This window comes from Gavia stellata, chromosome 13 (genome assembly GCF_030936135.1).
Source record: "Gavia stellata isolate bGavSte3 chromosome 13, bGavSte3.hap2, whole genome shotgun sequence".
Classification (NCBI taxonomy): domain Eukaryota; kingdom Metazoa; phylum Chordata; class Aves; order Gaviiformes; family Gaviidae; genus Gavia; species Gavia stellata.
This window is the reverse complement of record NC_082606.1, coordinates 15008519-15025244: the sequence shown is the minus strand read 5'-3', so window position 1 is coordinate 15025244 and position 16726 is coordinate 15008519. Positions and strand designations below refer to the sequence as shown.

At 43.6% G+C, this 16726-nt stretch overlaps 1 protein-coding gene across 1 annotated transcript in view; it reads left to right on the top strand.

The window, feature by feature from the left end:
• CEMIP (cell migration inducing hyaluronidase 1) overlaps positions 1-16726 on the top strand; it is a 53456-nt gene that overhangs the window by 22289 nt on the left and 14441 nt on the right. Inside the window, exons 11-17 of the mRNA XM_059823912.1 lie at positions 1332-1507; positions 2082-2291; positions 7909-8114; positions 11411-11480; positions 12288-12416; positions 13132-13217; positions 15958-16089. Coding sequence (XP_059679895.1) covers positions 1332-1507; positions 2082-2291; positions 7909-8114; positions 11411-11480; positions 12288-12416; positions 13132-13217; positions 15958-16089 — 1009 coding nt within the window. The remainder of the gene's footprint in view (positions 1-1331; positions 1508-2081; positions 2292-7908; positions 8115-11410; positions 11481-12287; positions 12417-13131; positions 13218-15957; positions 16090-16726) is intronic.

The following is a 16726-nucleotide window of genomic DNA, read 5'->3' as shown; positions in this document are numbered from 1 at the left end:
GTCTCGGAGCAAGTCAGAGCACTCACCCTTCTCAAATCCCAATATTACCATCAAACTACACTGCTCCCAGCTGCAGGAGAAGAGGGAGTGAATGGTGTTTGCTTATCTTTGTTATAAAGTCAAAGCATCATGTTTTGGTTAAAAACAAGACTGTTTCAATGTTCAAAATCCTCCCCTTAACTTGGCACCTCTGCTTAAGCATAAAGTGCTTCGCAGTGATAGCCAGGCTTCAGTCTTACCATTTGTTTCTAATTATGGATTTGAACGATTCAATTGAAATTAAATCCATGCAAGTGCAGCATTCCTTAAAGTTCAGTGTTTACTTAAAGAATTTATTACTTATTTTTACTGGAATAATACAGAATGTAGTCAGTAAGATGAACCTTTTCCCAACTGCATTCTCTGCAGAAAGCTGCGGAAGGAAGGAGGGAGAATGAATACGTTTGAATGAAATTACAGCAAAGAGATGATTTTGCTTTCTAGACATCCACACTGCCTGGACTTCACCCCTTTCTGGTCAGGCCAGGGAAAGCTTTCTGTGCTTTTAACCCCTCCATGGAGCCAGATGTGTGTGCGGAGGATGTTATGAGTAACTTGGCCTGGCAAAGGGAGATGTGGCATGGGGTAGATGGAAGATGCCATCAACTCCGACTACACCAGGGCAGAGGGAAGTGTTGAGAGCAAGTTGGAGACGTGTAGGCGGATCTAAAATTGAGAGGTTTGGGAGGGCAGACAGCAGGAGGTTTTGCAGCCCGCAAGCTGGATGAGGAGTTGCAATTGTACCAAGCCACTATTTCCACAAGGCTTTCTGCCCAGTCCTCTCCTTGCTTAGATCAACAGCTATGGCGTTAGCAGGGTCAGACTGATGCTTGCCCGTGAGTAGTACTGTGGGATCTGAGCAGCTCCCAGTGTCTCACTATAGGAAGTGCTGTGCTAACCTTGGGGATTTAGACTTTTCAGTATCTACATCATCAGTTTTCTTTGCATTCGATGTTCATACACGACTGATTGTAATCCAAGTAAAAAGATCTTGAATGATTGCAGTCCCTTTTCAAGGTAAGAAATGTGTTTTGTCTAACAGACTCTTGGTTTAACTCCCTGGCTAAATGAAGCAACTTAAGACCAAAAATCCCACTTCCTCCATTGCAAATATCTCAGCAAGACCTTGGGTGACACCTGTGCTCCAGCTTTCCCTCCTTTGAGGAGTTCGCCAACAGTTTTTGCTGACTCAATTACTCCTTTCATTATCACGCCAGCCCCACCGCAGGAAGCGCAAGGGGAAACCAGCAGCGTTGGCAGAGTAACCCTGAAACTGGATCTTGTTCCTTTAGGGAAAGCAACATACCTCCACATTGGCGAAGTCATTGATGGCGTTGACATGCGGGCAGAAGTGGGGCTGCTGAGCCGCAACATCGTGGTGATGGGCGAGATGGAGGGGCGGTGCTATGAGTACGGCAGCAAGTTATGCTCCTTCTTTGATTTCGACACCTTTGGGGGACACATCAAGGTAGGGATGGAGCCCTCTCCTTGCATTTTCCTCCTCCCAGCCACACCTTCACATACCAAGGAAGCCAGGACACAGGTCATGTCAGCCACTGAGCAAACAGCCTCTCCCCACAGTACAGCAGATCCACCCCGCTGCTGCTGCCTGTCCTTTGGCTTTGAAGTGCACTTGGTGCCCCTGAAGACATTGCTCAGCCAGCCAGGCTGGTGCTCACCCCACCCGCGATACAGTCTCCACATCCCAATCCCAGTTTTCCCCAGATTCTGGTGGTGCTCAGCCTGGGGAGTTCGGTTTGAGCCCAGCTGACTGAAATTCATGGAAAACATTAAATGCAAATTGTTTTCCTTCTAAAGTTAAGTTAAATGTAGCCGTGGCAGCAGCGGTGGGATCAAAGAGTGACTATGGTCCCCTTAGCCACCATGACCCTCTTTCCCTCACCCTGCAGCCATACGCTCCCTCCCACACGGTAAATCTTTCTAGCAGATACAGTGCAACCCTTCCTATTCCTGTATTCCCCCCTCCTTCTTACCCTCAACAGTCTTTTATGTTTCTTGACTGATGTTCTGTTGTTCTCCAGATTGGTCTTGATTTTAAGGCTACCCATATTGAAGGCCTAGAACTGAAATATATGGGCCAGCAGACAATGGGACATTACCCAATTCATTTCCATATGGCTGGAGATGTGGATGAGAAAGGAGGCTACAACCCTCCAACGTACGTGAAGGATGTGTCCATCCACCACACCTTCTCCCGCTGTGTCACAGTCCATGGATCCAATGGTTTACTGGTAAGAAGCCCCAATGTCTACCTTAGAGATCAAGGCACGAGTAAAAAAGTTTCCTCATAGCATGAATACAGCTTAATTATTGCAGGATGATGTGTTTTATTGTTAGAGCTAGTGTCTGACTCTTCCCGCACTGGATATATATTCCAGGCGTATTTCAACTTGCATTAAAAAGGAGGAGGCCAATGTGGCACTGGAGGCTGTGCATGATTCAGGGCAGGCAGAGCTTTTGTCTGTGTGCAGCGATGTCTGCAGACCAGCCCATCTCTAACGAGTAGTTGGATCTATCTATAGACAGAGAGCTTGCTATTTAAAGAGGATAATCAGAAGGTTTAAGTGTGCTTCAGCTTTCCTGTAATAAAGGTTTGTGTTTGCAATGCCATTCACAACATTAAGCACTCACAGAGCTCTGATTTGTCAGAGTTGCCCTCCAAAGCAAGAAATCCTTTAGGATAAATCTATAAAATGACCTAAGCTTACCAGACAAGTTACAGCACACCAGAGATGGTAAGAACATGTTCAGAATCTCCCCAGATGTAGGGGTGCTTTCTTCTTTGGGGTAAGGATGCAGAGGGAAAACAACGCTACCTTACTGAGCATCCTGGAGACTGGCATATAACCCCAAAAGGCTTTCCTCACTCTTATCCCACCTCTGATGGCTTCTTCTTACCTATATTCAGGAGATGTGCAGAAATCTATCACAAAAGCAGAGCTGCTAAAGGTGTGAAATAAACATCAGGTTTGACTAGACAACTTTTCCCCAAGCATCAGCTCAAATGCGAAGTCTTAAAGTGACGAGATTTCTGTAGGCAAAGGACTCTTATTGATTCAGTGAGATGGCAGTGTATTCCAAAAGGAAAAAAGTGTATCAGAGCCCTGAAGAGGAGCATTTGTACAGTCAAGAGCCCTGCTATCATATATAACGGAGTTTTAAGAGAAGACATAATATTGGCAGTTGTAACCTGGATGGTCACTGTGCATTAGGAGTTCATATCCATACCACTGTTAAAGTTATGGTACCATCTCATAGTAGGAGCCTGTAAGAATCTATTTTCCTTCAGCTTATTTGGGGAATAGCATTTGCTTTTAACACCTAGCTAAGACATGATTTTTGCTCTTTACTTGCTGATGAATGCTTCCTCCTTTACTGACTCTAGCACATGGAGGGCTTTGTCTTACAGTCTTCCTTTTGGCAAGGACTGCAGGCTACAACCTCTAAAGTGGCAACATTGGAAGGAAAAGTCACAGGCATGATTAAAATGCACAGAAATTGAAGAGAAGGCATTGAAATTGCAGCTCCAGAAGCAGAGCAGCTTTTATCTACTATTTATGAATCTGAGGTTTTAGTTTTGACCTCTATTCTTCTAAGTTTATACCATGATCCGAAAAACCTACCCAGTGAACACAGCTTCTGAAGAAAAAAGACATTCTACTATATAAATTATATAAGGCATTCAGGGTCATATGGCATCTTTCCAATTCAAAGGCACCAACGCAGGGGTTCAGTATATGATTAACATGGGAAGTGGTAGGGTAGCATTGCAGGATTCATTTGTCACACCATCATGGGCTGTTACGAATGGCCCCATAAACACATTCTCTGGCTGTGCAGAGGTTGCACAGCTGTTGATGAGCTGCAGACCAGCTAAAGCCCTGCTTCTGGATCTAATGTGAGATCTTCATTCCCTATTGATTAATATTTGCCAAACCAAACACCCTGAGCCTGGCGTTTTTCTTATTGGTCAGACGGATGGGTTCATGTAGAGCATTTGGAAATAGCTCTGTCTCTTGTGCTTTCTCCAAGTGACAGCTGTGCCATGGGGGATCCATGGCATAGGAATCCACGTGCCCAGGCTTTGCCAGCCAAGAGAGCACGGTGAAATTTAGACAGGCTGATGTAGCTGATGAAAGCAGCTTGATTCTCTTGCTGTTACTCAACAGCCACAATTCCCTAAATGACCATGCTTTTCCTCCATGACAAGGCACCCAAGAGAAATCTTAGAATTTAGGACATATAATCTGAAACGTTAGTCAAGAGCTTACTCCCTGTTGATTATAGTTTATCAAAATGTGTAAATACTAAACTCTACTCATAATACTTTACCTGTTTTTTATTTTAACCATATAATTATTGCTGACAGCTGAAAAGAAAGCCCCAGTGAAATAAAGCAATCTGACCAAGTTTGTTCGGTTGTGTCACAGAAGAGGTGCTTTGAAGGTTGCGTCACTTAAATGTTGTTTCATTGCTCTTTGATAGACATCTGCAGTCAGCAGCTCCATGCCTTGATTCATCAGGTGATCCCACCACAATCTCCTCATCTGCTTTCCAACTCTAATTTCCTTGCCCTCCTCTTCCTTCTGCCCCAGATATATTCACAGACACCCACATGGGTCTCTGATGATTACAATAGTTATTCTATACATTTCCTAGTTGCCAATTATCTTCTTACTTGGGAAACATTACCTGTTTCTACATGCATGAACACCATTTGTGCAAACAGAGGTGAGCTCCGTCTTTCCCCAAGTAACATTCACTCCCTCTGAGATCAGGTAGATCCAAAGCACACTTTTCTGAGGGAAAATTTCCCTTGATGATGTGCACTAACGACACTTTGGAAATAGCCATACAAAAAATCTAGCTGGGCTATTAAACCTCAGCATAGCACAGCACTTCATGGTGTCTTTAACATTAAGCCATTGATTTCAGAGGAGCTTCTTGCATGACTGTGGCTGAGTACCTGTGCAAATGCTTTAACAAATGGGAGAGGGGCATTGGTTATTTTGAACTGTCATTAAAGCAGGCTGGTAATTTACATACAGGCTTCCCTGCTTGCTTTGCTATCACTTTTCTCATGTCACTTCAGAGATACTCATACTGGAAACACTAGGGGAAAAGAGTGTCCAGTTATCCCTGATGACAGAAAAGTTTTTCTGTGGGTCTGTACAGTGTGCTAAAAGTCACTGTCTCAACATTAGCTCACTTCCACTGATGGGCTGTTCTGCACTTGTCTGCAAACTCATATGCACTGGAAGGCACAGAGGGTCCTCCTGGAAACAAATCTGTAGAAATTCTTTTCTCACCATAATTATTGTTTGAAAATGCAATAATGACCCAATGTTTTCTTTAATATATTGGCCATAAAACCACCTAGTTACGCCACTGCAATCCCAGGGATGAAACTTTGCTCTGATTCCCACTCTTTCCACTGGATCCCAGTGTGCAAGCTAAAATAGAAACAGCCATTGGGGAGGGAAATTAAATGGAGGTCAATAAAGAGCCTGGCAGAATCCAGGGGAGAGCTGTACTTCATGGAATAGGAGTTTGTGCTATCTAACTGCTTCAGTGGTATCTGCTTTTACTAATCCAGCTGTACTACACAGCAATTGTTTTACCATGAAGGGAATTATCTGGCCATAAATCACTTATGGTTAAAGTAAGATTACGGACTATTAGGAAAGTTTTAATCAAATAAAAAAATAAATCCATTGGAAAAGTGATTTTGGAACAGGCATCTCATTTGCTATCCAAGCATTTCAGTACTGGGTTTGTGCATGAAAACATGCACAGGAAACTAAGTCAGAGCTGACTGAGAGATAAGGTATGTGGAAAGTAATTAATCAAACAGAGGTTGACAAATATATTAGGGACCGGGTCCCTGGCTAATAACTCGGTGTTGTTCTATGGGCTTTCAGGATGAGTTAGGAGAACAACAGGCATTTGCTGGCTCTGAGCACCTCTGCCAGTGTGCACTCCTCTCTCTACTTCACTCCTCTCTCGCTGTACTGGGCGATGCGTTCTCCTGTGATGTTATGCCCCATGCACAGAGGTGGGCTTTGCCCCAGCTATGGTCTGGTCCCTACAGATTTTCATGTCCCAGTCCTGGTGCAGGGCTGTGCTGGCTGGAAAGATAAATGGCCATACAAAGTGGCTAACATTTCTGTAGGGAAACTGTTTCCATCATCTAAATGTCGCAGCACCATTACTTACGTGTATTTCCAGTATTACTGTTGTGTGAAAGAAAGCTAACAGGTTTCAGTGGCAGTTTCTGTGCAATTCTGACATCTCTGTGGTTAAAAGATTTCCTCTACATGTTGGAAAACAAATTCTGAAGATAGCTCACTCTCCTGAAATGTTCTTCTATCCTGTAAGCCTCTACCATTACAAGGCTGGGACAGCTCATTCTTCCAGGAGGGGACAGTTCAGTCTAGTACATACGTTTTACACCTAAATAAAGAAGCCTAAACCTTGCAAAAGCCATCATCTAATTAGATCAGGGAAGTTATCAATAAATTTCGGTGAGGTAGCTTAAAGGAATGCACCACTTTGCGGGTCATTTTAGCTGTGTTTAATTTACTGTGATGACTCGTGTTCAGAGATTTGAGTATTTACACTGGAGCATGGATGATACATAATAGATGTGTGTGCAGATGTAAGCTTGTAATAGATTTGGCAAGCAAAGTGTTCTTTCTTATGTGAAAACATATTTGTAATCATTTCAACACTAGTTCTGGGATTTTATTTGAAATTGGTGCTCCTTGCCTTGAGAATGAGGCATGAAGATGACAGAGGAGTCTCAGGCCTGTTTACAAAAGTAATGCAGGCGCTTGAGCATCCAGGTCTCTCAATGACACAAAAAAGAATAGGTCTTCTATCTAGTTTAATATTGTCTTTTGCCCCTTGGCAATTGCTGTTTCATCAGAAGCATTTGTAGGAATACATTGGTGTCAGGCTAAACTTTGCCGGGAAGGTTTCCTAAGTCCAAGGTCGTTGATGGGTGATGGCTGATGGGAAGAGCAAGGAGAGAGCCCAGGAGAGCCAGCACTTCACCTGGCCAGTGGAGACCTGAAATTAATTTTCCATATCCCAGACATATCCACTAACAACTGACTTGCTGGACATGGTGTGTCTGAGGGCTGTTGTTTCCCAGACAGTCCTAGCCTTAGGCTTCAAATTCACATATCTGCTCCTGAAATTGTTTTCTCAGATCTTTCAGTGGGGTGATGGGTATTGTTCTGTCCAACACAATGGTGTTCTGATGTTAACAACATTCAAACAAAAACCAGAACGGCACTGATAAACACCAGCTGATTTGTCTCAGGGTCAAGTAAATCTTCTGTCAACAACTTGGAAAAAAGGATCAGGTCAAACCTAAAACAAGCCAGCCTGTCTGGAAAACAACTTGCCACCTCTCAGGCTGAAAAAATATTTTTTCAGCTCAGCTGCATTTTTCAGATGCATTTTATGTAGCTGCTTATGTAAATCCATGTGAAGATGAATGAGCCCAGATGTGATTTGAACATCTAACATCCTCCATTCATCCCCCACCCCATGTTTTTTCCAGCCTCCTGCTAAGAGAGTCTCTGATTTCACAGGCAGACAAAAGAATGGAATGAGCATTTCCTAGGTGATGACAAACTCTAATTAAATTTAAGTGTTGGAGTTATTGCTTAGACTATAAGCTCTTAAGAGCAGCGAGTGATTTTGCTTTTGTTTTTGCTTATACAGCCTGAGTTCAAGAGGGTACTGAGGTTCCCATGTGCCATTGCTGTAAAGTTTCTTTTTATTATGCAGTGGCCAAAGCATGAAACCTGAACACTGACCTTTGTTTTGTACGTGCAGGTGAAGGATGTTGTGGGTTATGATGCACTGGGCCATTGCTTCTTTACGGAGGATGGACCAGAAGAGCGCAACACATTTGATCACTGCCTTGGACTGCTTGTTAAACCTAGCACTCTGCTCCCCTCCGACCGAGACAGCAGGATGTGCAAGCTGATCACGGAGGGCGCTTACCCAGGGTACATCCCTAAACCCAGGCAGGACTGCAGGTGAGTGGGAACCTCCCTTTTCTTCTTTCTTTTCTTTGCAGGACTTAGCCATAGAAGATGATAGCATTACATGTATAAGATTATGTAGTCATCTGTAGAGGTCTGGGCTGCACACCCCAAAGCTTGGGAGAGCAGTCTCCTTGGGATCTTTATACTTGTCCTATTCAGATGCCTACACACCTAGGGTGTAATTTTCTTTTTTAGCATGAAGTCAATTGAGATGGTTGCTACCTCAGATATTGAAAATCTCTCTTTCAAAGTACATAGTGATGCCTTGTGCCTTACGGAGTTTTGATCCTAATGGCCCAGCAAAAAGTTGCTGATTTCAGAATGGGCCAGGTTCTGACATTCATGCTTATCTCAAATGGTAGCTGATTTTGAAAATACTCCCATTAATTCTGAAGTCATTATTTGCGAGGAACAGATACTGTTTAATGATACGGCATTGGCGTTATGCATTCATTTGGCACAGTCTGCCCAAATTGTGGAGCGAAACCAAAATGATATAATAAATGCAGTCTAGACAGAATTGGAACTTGACAATGAAAGATCAAAGACGGTATACACCTATTGGATCTCTAATAGTCTGTCTATACATGAACTCATGAAAATGTTTCCATGAAAACTTCTCAAAACTTCTGTTTGCCACAAACACTGTATTAAACTTGAAAAATGCCGAATGCCTTTCATATCCCTTTTTGCAAGATCCTTTCCTCTAAGTGTCCTTGCAGATCTGCCAGCTGAGGTTTAGATGAGGACCATAGAAGCATTTGCAATAAGAAGTTATTTTACAAGTTCTTTTTGCAGTTCTGTTGCCTTGTAGAAAAAATTGAGGTGAAGTATAGAAGAAACACAATCAGCTTGGTCACACAGTTAAGCATTAGAATTTTTTCTCAGAGGAATTCATGTGTTCTTCATTAGCGGCAATTTTTAAGCACAGGTTAGAGAAATGCCAGTCACAAATAGTGTAGTTGTAGCTGACCCTGTCATAAGGCAGGGTATGGACTCACTGAGCTCCTGAAGGCCATTCTAGCCCTTCTTTCCATGATTTTCCAGCTGGGTTTCTGCCCCCAAATCAAGGTGCACAACCTAGAAATATGATTTCATTGATTACTGGCTGGTCAGTGAACCACTCATTTTGATGCATATCAGGCAGCTAATTAGCTTTCTTTTCCTTGCCCCATCCCCCCGACTCTTCTTGAGAGAGTACTAAACTCTTAAAGTCAAACCTGTGCACTTAGCAGCTAGGCAAGCAGATCCCCAGCTGTAGTCCAGGGAGCATAGCAAGTGGTCTGGAGCAGATCTGTGGAACCACGTTGTTTTCAGAGTGTTTTCCATTAAAAGCTGGATGTCAAGCTTGCCTTTAAGAGTTTAAAACTGATGCTGGATCATCTTGAGGACAAGATCCCTGTGCAACAGAATGGGAGGTCTTCCACGGTGAAGATTTTCTTGAAACCACAGACCATTGGTGCTGTGTTGAAGCTGCTGGGAGACAAGAACACTTCTGCCTGTACTCCAGATTTTTCTCCAGGAATTTATTCTGCTGTAGTTGGGGGGGGGCGCAAAAAATACACTAAAAAAAAAAAGTTAAATTTGTGACCCAGAAAAAGTCAATGAGAAAGTCTCTGGAGCCAGACTTCCATCCTGAAAATGAGACAGTTAGAAGCTGATTGATGCCTAGCAGCTAAAAAACTTCAGGGGATTTCTTTGATTTGGAAATACTCTCAATCTGCTGAGACTGTATCAGTATCACCCATTCTGTCCTCAGAACAAACTGGGGCTTTGTCCAAAGAAACATATTTTTAGCTTTTTAGTTTGGCAAGGGAAGGATGAATTCATGCAATGCTCCTTTTCACATCTGTGTTTGTTTATAAATTACACTTAATTTCTCCATTCATAAAATAAGAGTTAATCAGTCATTATGCTCATTTTCCACTGATAATCTATTTAATAGTCAGAGGGACATATTTTGTGTGGTTTTGAAGACTGTTATATGAAAAAGCACTAGGAATGATAGGCGGAAGTCTAATGAAAAGGTCCTACGGTACTTTGATCTGCCATGTCTTCCTTTACAAAAGAATTCAAGGTCTGATCAGAAAAATAGCTTGTTTTGCACTGGACTCACCCAGCCTGCAAGTGCATGAGTGCACTTATGCTGCCCCTGGGGCAGCGGCCACAGCACCCGGCACGGGGACAAGGGACGAGCACCGGCTGCAGCTCCATCGGCTTGGAAGAGGCAGGCAGGCAGCCGCTGGCAGCAATTGAGACAATAGGATTGTGCCAATGACACAGTAACCTGCCCAATCCCCATGGCTCTGAGGAACGGGATTGGGCTGATAGACAGGTCACTGTGGAAATACAATGTCCTTGCCCTTGCCCATGCAGCAGGAGGTAGTCTATAAATAATCTCAATAGTTTCCTTCTAGGCCAGTCCCATTCCCAAAATAGAAAAATTTGGCTGTGTTTTCATGATAAAGTCTCACAAACGGAACTTCATCTTAGGCCAGCAAAATCAGTTGGCCTAAAGCCCCCGTGAAGTCCTTCATAGCAAGATTAAAATAGACATAAGGGTTCCATAGGTTCATCCCCTGCAGGAGAGCGTATTTCACCCAGCAGATTGAGGGAGCCAGTCTGCTGGCTGCAAGCCCTGCATGTTTTCCTCCCAAAGTTCATGTGCCTGTTGGTTAATGAATGCTGTATGTCACAGGACAGACAGTGATGGATTGGTCTTTCCTCTTGGATGGGAATCTTTCAATTAAGAGTCTTTTATGTGCATTAGACAAATGGAGTCCTTTTGTCCCAAAAGAAATGCATAGGAGGGTGGGAGTAAATAAAGTTAATGAATCACAGGAGCTCTTGGAAAAGGCAGGTACCAGGGTACGTTTGGAAAGCCCTTAAGAGGCAATTCGTTGGGTCCCTTGGTTAAATGATTCTGTAATGAACCTGAGGGCTTATTTGGGGGCAAAGTTCTTTTCTGTGACTTGTGCAACAACATATTTACCTTATCATAAAACATGATTGACATCTGACAGCTTCATAGCAGGCTTGGAATTGCAGTAGAAATTCCTCATTTAATACTCGCGGTTTTAAAAGATAAGGCCATGCTCTCTGTCAAACCACAGAGGACAAATGTGGTATGAGAAGAGAAAGAAAAAAACCATTCCCTTTGCCCCCTGGGCAGGACCCCTTATCTGGGGAGTTATCGGCCCTGCCTGTACTGGGGGGAGTTGATCAGTGACTCTGGTGTGTGCTCGAAGTGTCATTTTCATGTTATTCTTTGTTTTCCTGACCTGCAGTGCCGTATCCACCTTCTGGATAGCCAACCCACACAACAACCTTATAAACTGTGCAGCTGCGGGATCTGAAGTGAGTGCAGAAGTTTCTTATTTGGTAATAACTCAGACTGGCTACAGCCCTGCAAGGCTGAGGCTCTTGCTGGCATAAAACCTGCTTCTGTTACACAGACATTTTTGAAACTGCTCAATCGAGACATATATTAATGTGGCTAGTGCCACCAATAAAAAATAATGCTTTTCCTTTTGCTCCACACTTCTTGTCACTTGCTGTTTCCAGAGCTGGATGGCTTTAACAAAAATTCCCAGCCTTTGCACAGTGTGCAGCCTGAATAAATTAAAGAAATGTGACTGTGGAGTCCCAGTGAAGTCTTTGGCAATGATTCTGTTGATTGCAGTACAGTAATGGTGCTCTGAAATTTCAATCAGCACTAATGCTAATTCCACAGGAATTCTTGGTCACATCAGGAGCCTTTATTTTCCTACTAAGACAAATAAGCAAGCAAATGAAGCTTTAAACAAAGAGATGTGGTCTTTCCAAAGCTTCCAAATCTGAGTACCTAGATTCGAGATTGTGTGTGTGTGTGTGTCTGTGTGTGTGTGTCTGTGTGTGTGTGTGTGACGGATTTCAAAAGGCTTGCGTATAGCTTCAATATAGACATCAAAGCTTAACTTAAGGCACCTTGAAGATGCGGGAGTGTGAATGTATGTGTGTGTTAAACTCTTTGCTGCATATAGTTATACAGGTCAATACCGCTAGCTGTGATTTGTCCTGAAATCTTCTGGCTTACGTCTTGTGGCTTTACTGATAAATCCTTGGGCTAATGTATACCAGCAAAGAAGTTCAAACAAAGTCTCAGATGTCCATTCTCCTTCTCAGGAAACAGGTTTTTGGTTTGTTCTGCACCACGTGCCGACGGGGCCTTCAGCAGGCATGTATTCCCCCGGCTACTCGGAGCACATGCCGATGGGGAAATTCTCCAACAACCGCGCGCATTCCAACTACCGGGTGAGTCTGCACGCAACGGGAACGCTGCCCTCGAAAAAAACCACCCTCTTCTCACTCCAGCTCTTTGGGTCTGCAAGCTATTAATGCCTGTGCTTTCTGTTTCACTAAAAGTTACTGCAAGCTTGTTTGTGTCTGCAGCTAAAGCAGCTTGCGTGCTGGCGTGGGAGCTCTCAGAGTCAGCCAGCACCCACTTCACTTGGCTCTTGGGCATTCAGAGAGGCTCTTCCCTGTGCTCAGGCTGCTTCTCTGCTTCTGCACTCCTAAAATAGTGCCCCCAGGAGCATCTATTGGCAGCTTGTCTAATTATAGACCTCAACTGCCAATGTTAGCAATTAACTGAACAGCTTCTAGAGGGATAAATACGGGCCGCTGTGTCTAATAGCCTTCTCTTTACTTAATTTACCCTTAGCACGCCATGTTGTGGGGCTGTGTGTTACTATTACTGAGTGCTTTAGACTGCAGCAGGGTGTTTATGTGTATGGGGATACATGCATTTACGAGACAGGTGCAGTTTCTGGAAATTTGCGGCAATTTTGGGGGTTATATGCAAGTCTGGATAGTCCTGGCAGCCCTGTTTCACGTGCTACTAGCAGAAGCAGTTATTAAGATCATGTGAGTGACTTTGTCTTAGAACAATTGGAGATAGAGCCTGGAGATGGAAAGAACTCTAGAATATGTAAATATACTGTAATATTACATTTCTCTCTTCTTTCAGGCTGGAATGATCATTGATAATGGCGTTAAAACCACTCCAGCCTCTGCCAAGGACAAAAGACCTATCCTGACACTGATTTCTGGGAGGTAAAGTGTTTCGCACAGTCCGATTTGGAAAAGACTTCTCTATAGCTCTGACTGAAAGCTATGAAATTGCCCCTAAGGAAGTTGACAAGAATCACTGCAATGCCTTTGGGGTGGCTCTTACGAGGAAAGGTCTCCAATTAGGTTTACCACGTTCCAACTTCATCTTCTCCATTCCACTTCCTAAGGGACACCCAGCACCTACACCCTTCTGGTTTTGTCCTTGCCTTTTAGCTTTGAGCTGAGCTGGCGTGGATGTTACATCTGCTCTAGGTTGTTCCATTGATTTTTTTTTTTAGATAAGCAAGAAAATTAAATGCTGTCAGGTCAACAGCCCCGTTGGGCAGAACTTGCTGAAAGAGTTTCCCAGGAATAAGAAATTAAAGTATTTCCTGGGAATGTTATTGATTTTCTTCATTCTTTTAGGACCTGCTTGAGCAGGGAGTGCTTATGTGTTGGAGCTCACACTTTGATTTCTGTCTACTTCCAAATGGAAAACTGCAATAACAATTACAGTTAAATGCACAGAGTGACCGTTCATCCCTGCTGCTGTGCACAGCCTCTATGTGGCATAATGGAGTCATTTAGAAATACTGGAAATCTCTCTACAGACCATATTGTATCGGCAGACCTACCATGGTCTGGTGCCTTCTGAGAATCCCCACTCTTTCCCCAAAGCTGACCCCAGCGAGGAGGCTGATGTAAGCAGAGGGCTTCTTGCAAAGTGTAATAGCATAAGGACTACACTTGCACCCTTGTCTCATTAGACGTTGAGTCTGGCTCTTAACTTTGTTACCAACCCCAGGGAGAGACAAGGACTTAAATACTCTCAAGTTTCATAGTTTTCTTTCCTGACAGACCAATTGCCTCCAGTTGCACCCAACCTGCATTCTCCCATGACTGGGTTTCTTGACAGAAGAAACCATGTAGGGAAGAGAAACCTGCTGAAAACCTCTGCTCAGCAGGGGAGAATGACAATTTTTTGCTTTTCTCTTTTCCATCTCTGGGGTGTGGGTTACCCAGATTGCTGTAGGCACGCACCAGGCAAGTGTTGCAGGGGTGGGATCGGTCGTCCTCCCCGGGGGAACCCAGCCAGCAGCTCAGATATCGGTTACCCTGTGATGCACATCATCCCAGTGCCCTGCCTAGCAGCTGATGTGAAAAGATGTTCAAAAGTGAATATTATTTACATTGTTTTAATGCTCAATTAATTGAAATGATTAATTCAATAATAAAAGTAACTGCCAAAAAAAAAAAATTTATTAAGAGCAGCTGATGCTGCTTTTCCATATAGCTGAACACGTGCCTTCGGAAACTGCTTGCTGCCACAGGCATAGTAAGTGATTACAAAAGGCAATTTGTCCCTTGCCATACAAGGGCAGGAATGACCCCTGGAAGCCAAGCAATTCATAATGCAGTGACGTTTATGCTCCAGAATTACCCACCAGCGCAGGCTGCAGCTCAGATTATTTATACCGTTTTCCATTTTTCATGTGACAAGACTGAAAGACGGAATAAATGATTATAGCTGGACTGGCTGGGACAAACTTTGAGGTAGGCTGGACAGTTACAGGGTTGGAGAGATTATTCTGCATTCAGTTACATCATTAAATGTCTGAGTCAAATTCTGTACCCTGTAGTGTTCCTCCAGTTATACATGGATGTGAATGAAACTGGAATCCATCTCAGAATATCTGTATTTAACAGTGTCTGGGGAATTCACAAGGGCTGCGTCTCTCTGAAAGCAAATTCACAGTGATGAAGCTGCCAAAGCAATATTCTTTTACTGGAATGCTATCAGCCTGATGCTCAGTTTTAGATTGATATGATGGCTTATTAAGCAAAGCAAAGCGCTATTGAATATCTGTTAGCCATTTGACAGCTTGGCTTCACTACCCATTAGTGAGGCATGAATTTTAATCTCTGGACCATCCGTTGCTGGCACTGAGTTGGATACTCATCTGTCAGGTTTTCTAAGCTGTGTAGTATGACGGAAGGTGCTCCTTCAGCAGCAAAAGGCAGAGCTGTGCCTCAGGACCAGGTAAACGACAGCAGAGCTCAGCATCACCATAGCGAGCCAGATCCTTGCTCAGATCCTGCAGCCCGAGCGGCGGTTGACAGGCAGCAGCTGAGGGCACACATGGCTGCAGTTTCCACTTGTGTCTGCTTTTTTCTTACATCAGGCCAATCGTGCTTGAGAACTTCGGAGTTAATAAATCTTGTACGTGTGTCCTGGGTAATGTATAGTGGGAATAGTGAAGGACATGCTCTCAGCCTCTCTCCAAGATGTTTTAATTCCTTTCCACAGCAAGGAAAACTTGGCAGTGCTACTCATTGCCAGAGTATAGCCAAGGTTAGGAGATAAGAATGCTCAAAAGGGAAAAACAAAAGGATATTTATCTAAATAACAGGAATATGCTGAAGGATAACAGTAAGGGATTAAAAAAATATTTCAGACTTTTGGGAGCAATAATAAACTTTCCATGCTTTCAGCAATATATCAGCAATACAATAATGGAAAGGTGAAAGGAAACTTGGAGCGGGTCTTTACAACTGCCTCGCCTGGACCGTCCTTCCCTTGGCAGTTGGGTCTGGCCATCGCTGCTTGACTAGACACGCTACTGGGATGGACTATTGTCCCAAAGCTGTTCCTGAGTTAGCACAAACCAGATGTTTAGCAGGGCCGTGCACCGAGCAAGGCTACGTTCCCTCGCCAACCTTTCTTCTCTCCTTCTGGTTACAGATACAGCCCACACAAAGATGCTGATCCTTTGAAGCCCAGGGAACCTGCAATAATTGAGCGCTTTATTGCCTACAAGAATCAGGATCACGGGGCCTGGCTGCGGGGTGGAGATGTGTGGCTGGACAACTGCCAGTGAGTTTTGCCTTATTTCAACTCTCGGAGTTCAGCCTGGTGTTTATGGCAAGCACAGCTCTGGTTCAGACTATTTATATCGCTTTGCACCTTTCGTATGGCCAAGACTGAAATAAAGATGAAACGTTAAGTAAACACAAGCATTATTTTATACAAACAAAACCTGCATTGTCTGAACTGAAGAACCCTCAGGTTGTTTCTCTGCGTGATGCTGACCAGCATTCAAAAATGGTTACATACACAGACACAGACACACAGATGCAAATAACTAAAAATAAAAACTAATTTTTCACATGAGAAACGAGGTGCTTTGAAAAGAAAGCAGCAAAATCCACCACCTTCCCTGGCTAAGCCTGGTCACAGATCACTTTTATGTGGTTCACTGTTATGCTGAATAAGCGAGTACTGACGAAGCAGACATGAAACTATGCATCACGGCAGCAAGGGAGAGGGACTGGGCAAGTGCGTGTTGTGCTCTTTGAAGGCCATTTCCTGCACTGGTCAGAACAGATATTTGTTTTGCATTTGAAAACAGATGATCTTCTGTAGTTTCTTTTGCTGAGCCAGGCTCTTGATATCAACCTCAATGAAGAAAGAGGACAAAAAGGAAAAAGCTACTTTACAAGGCATATTGTGA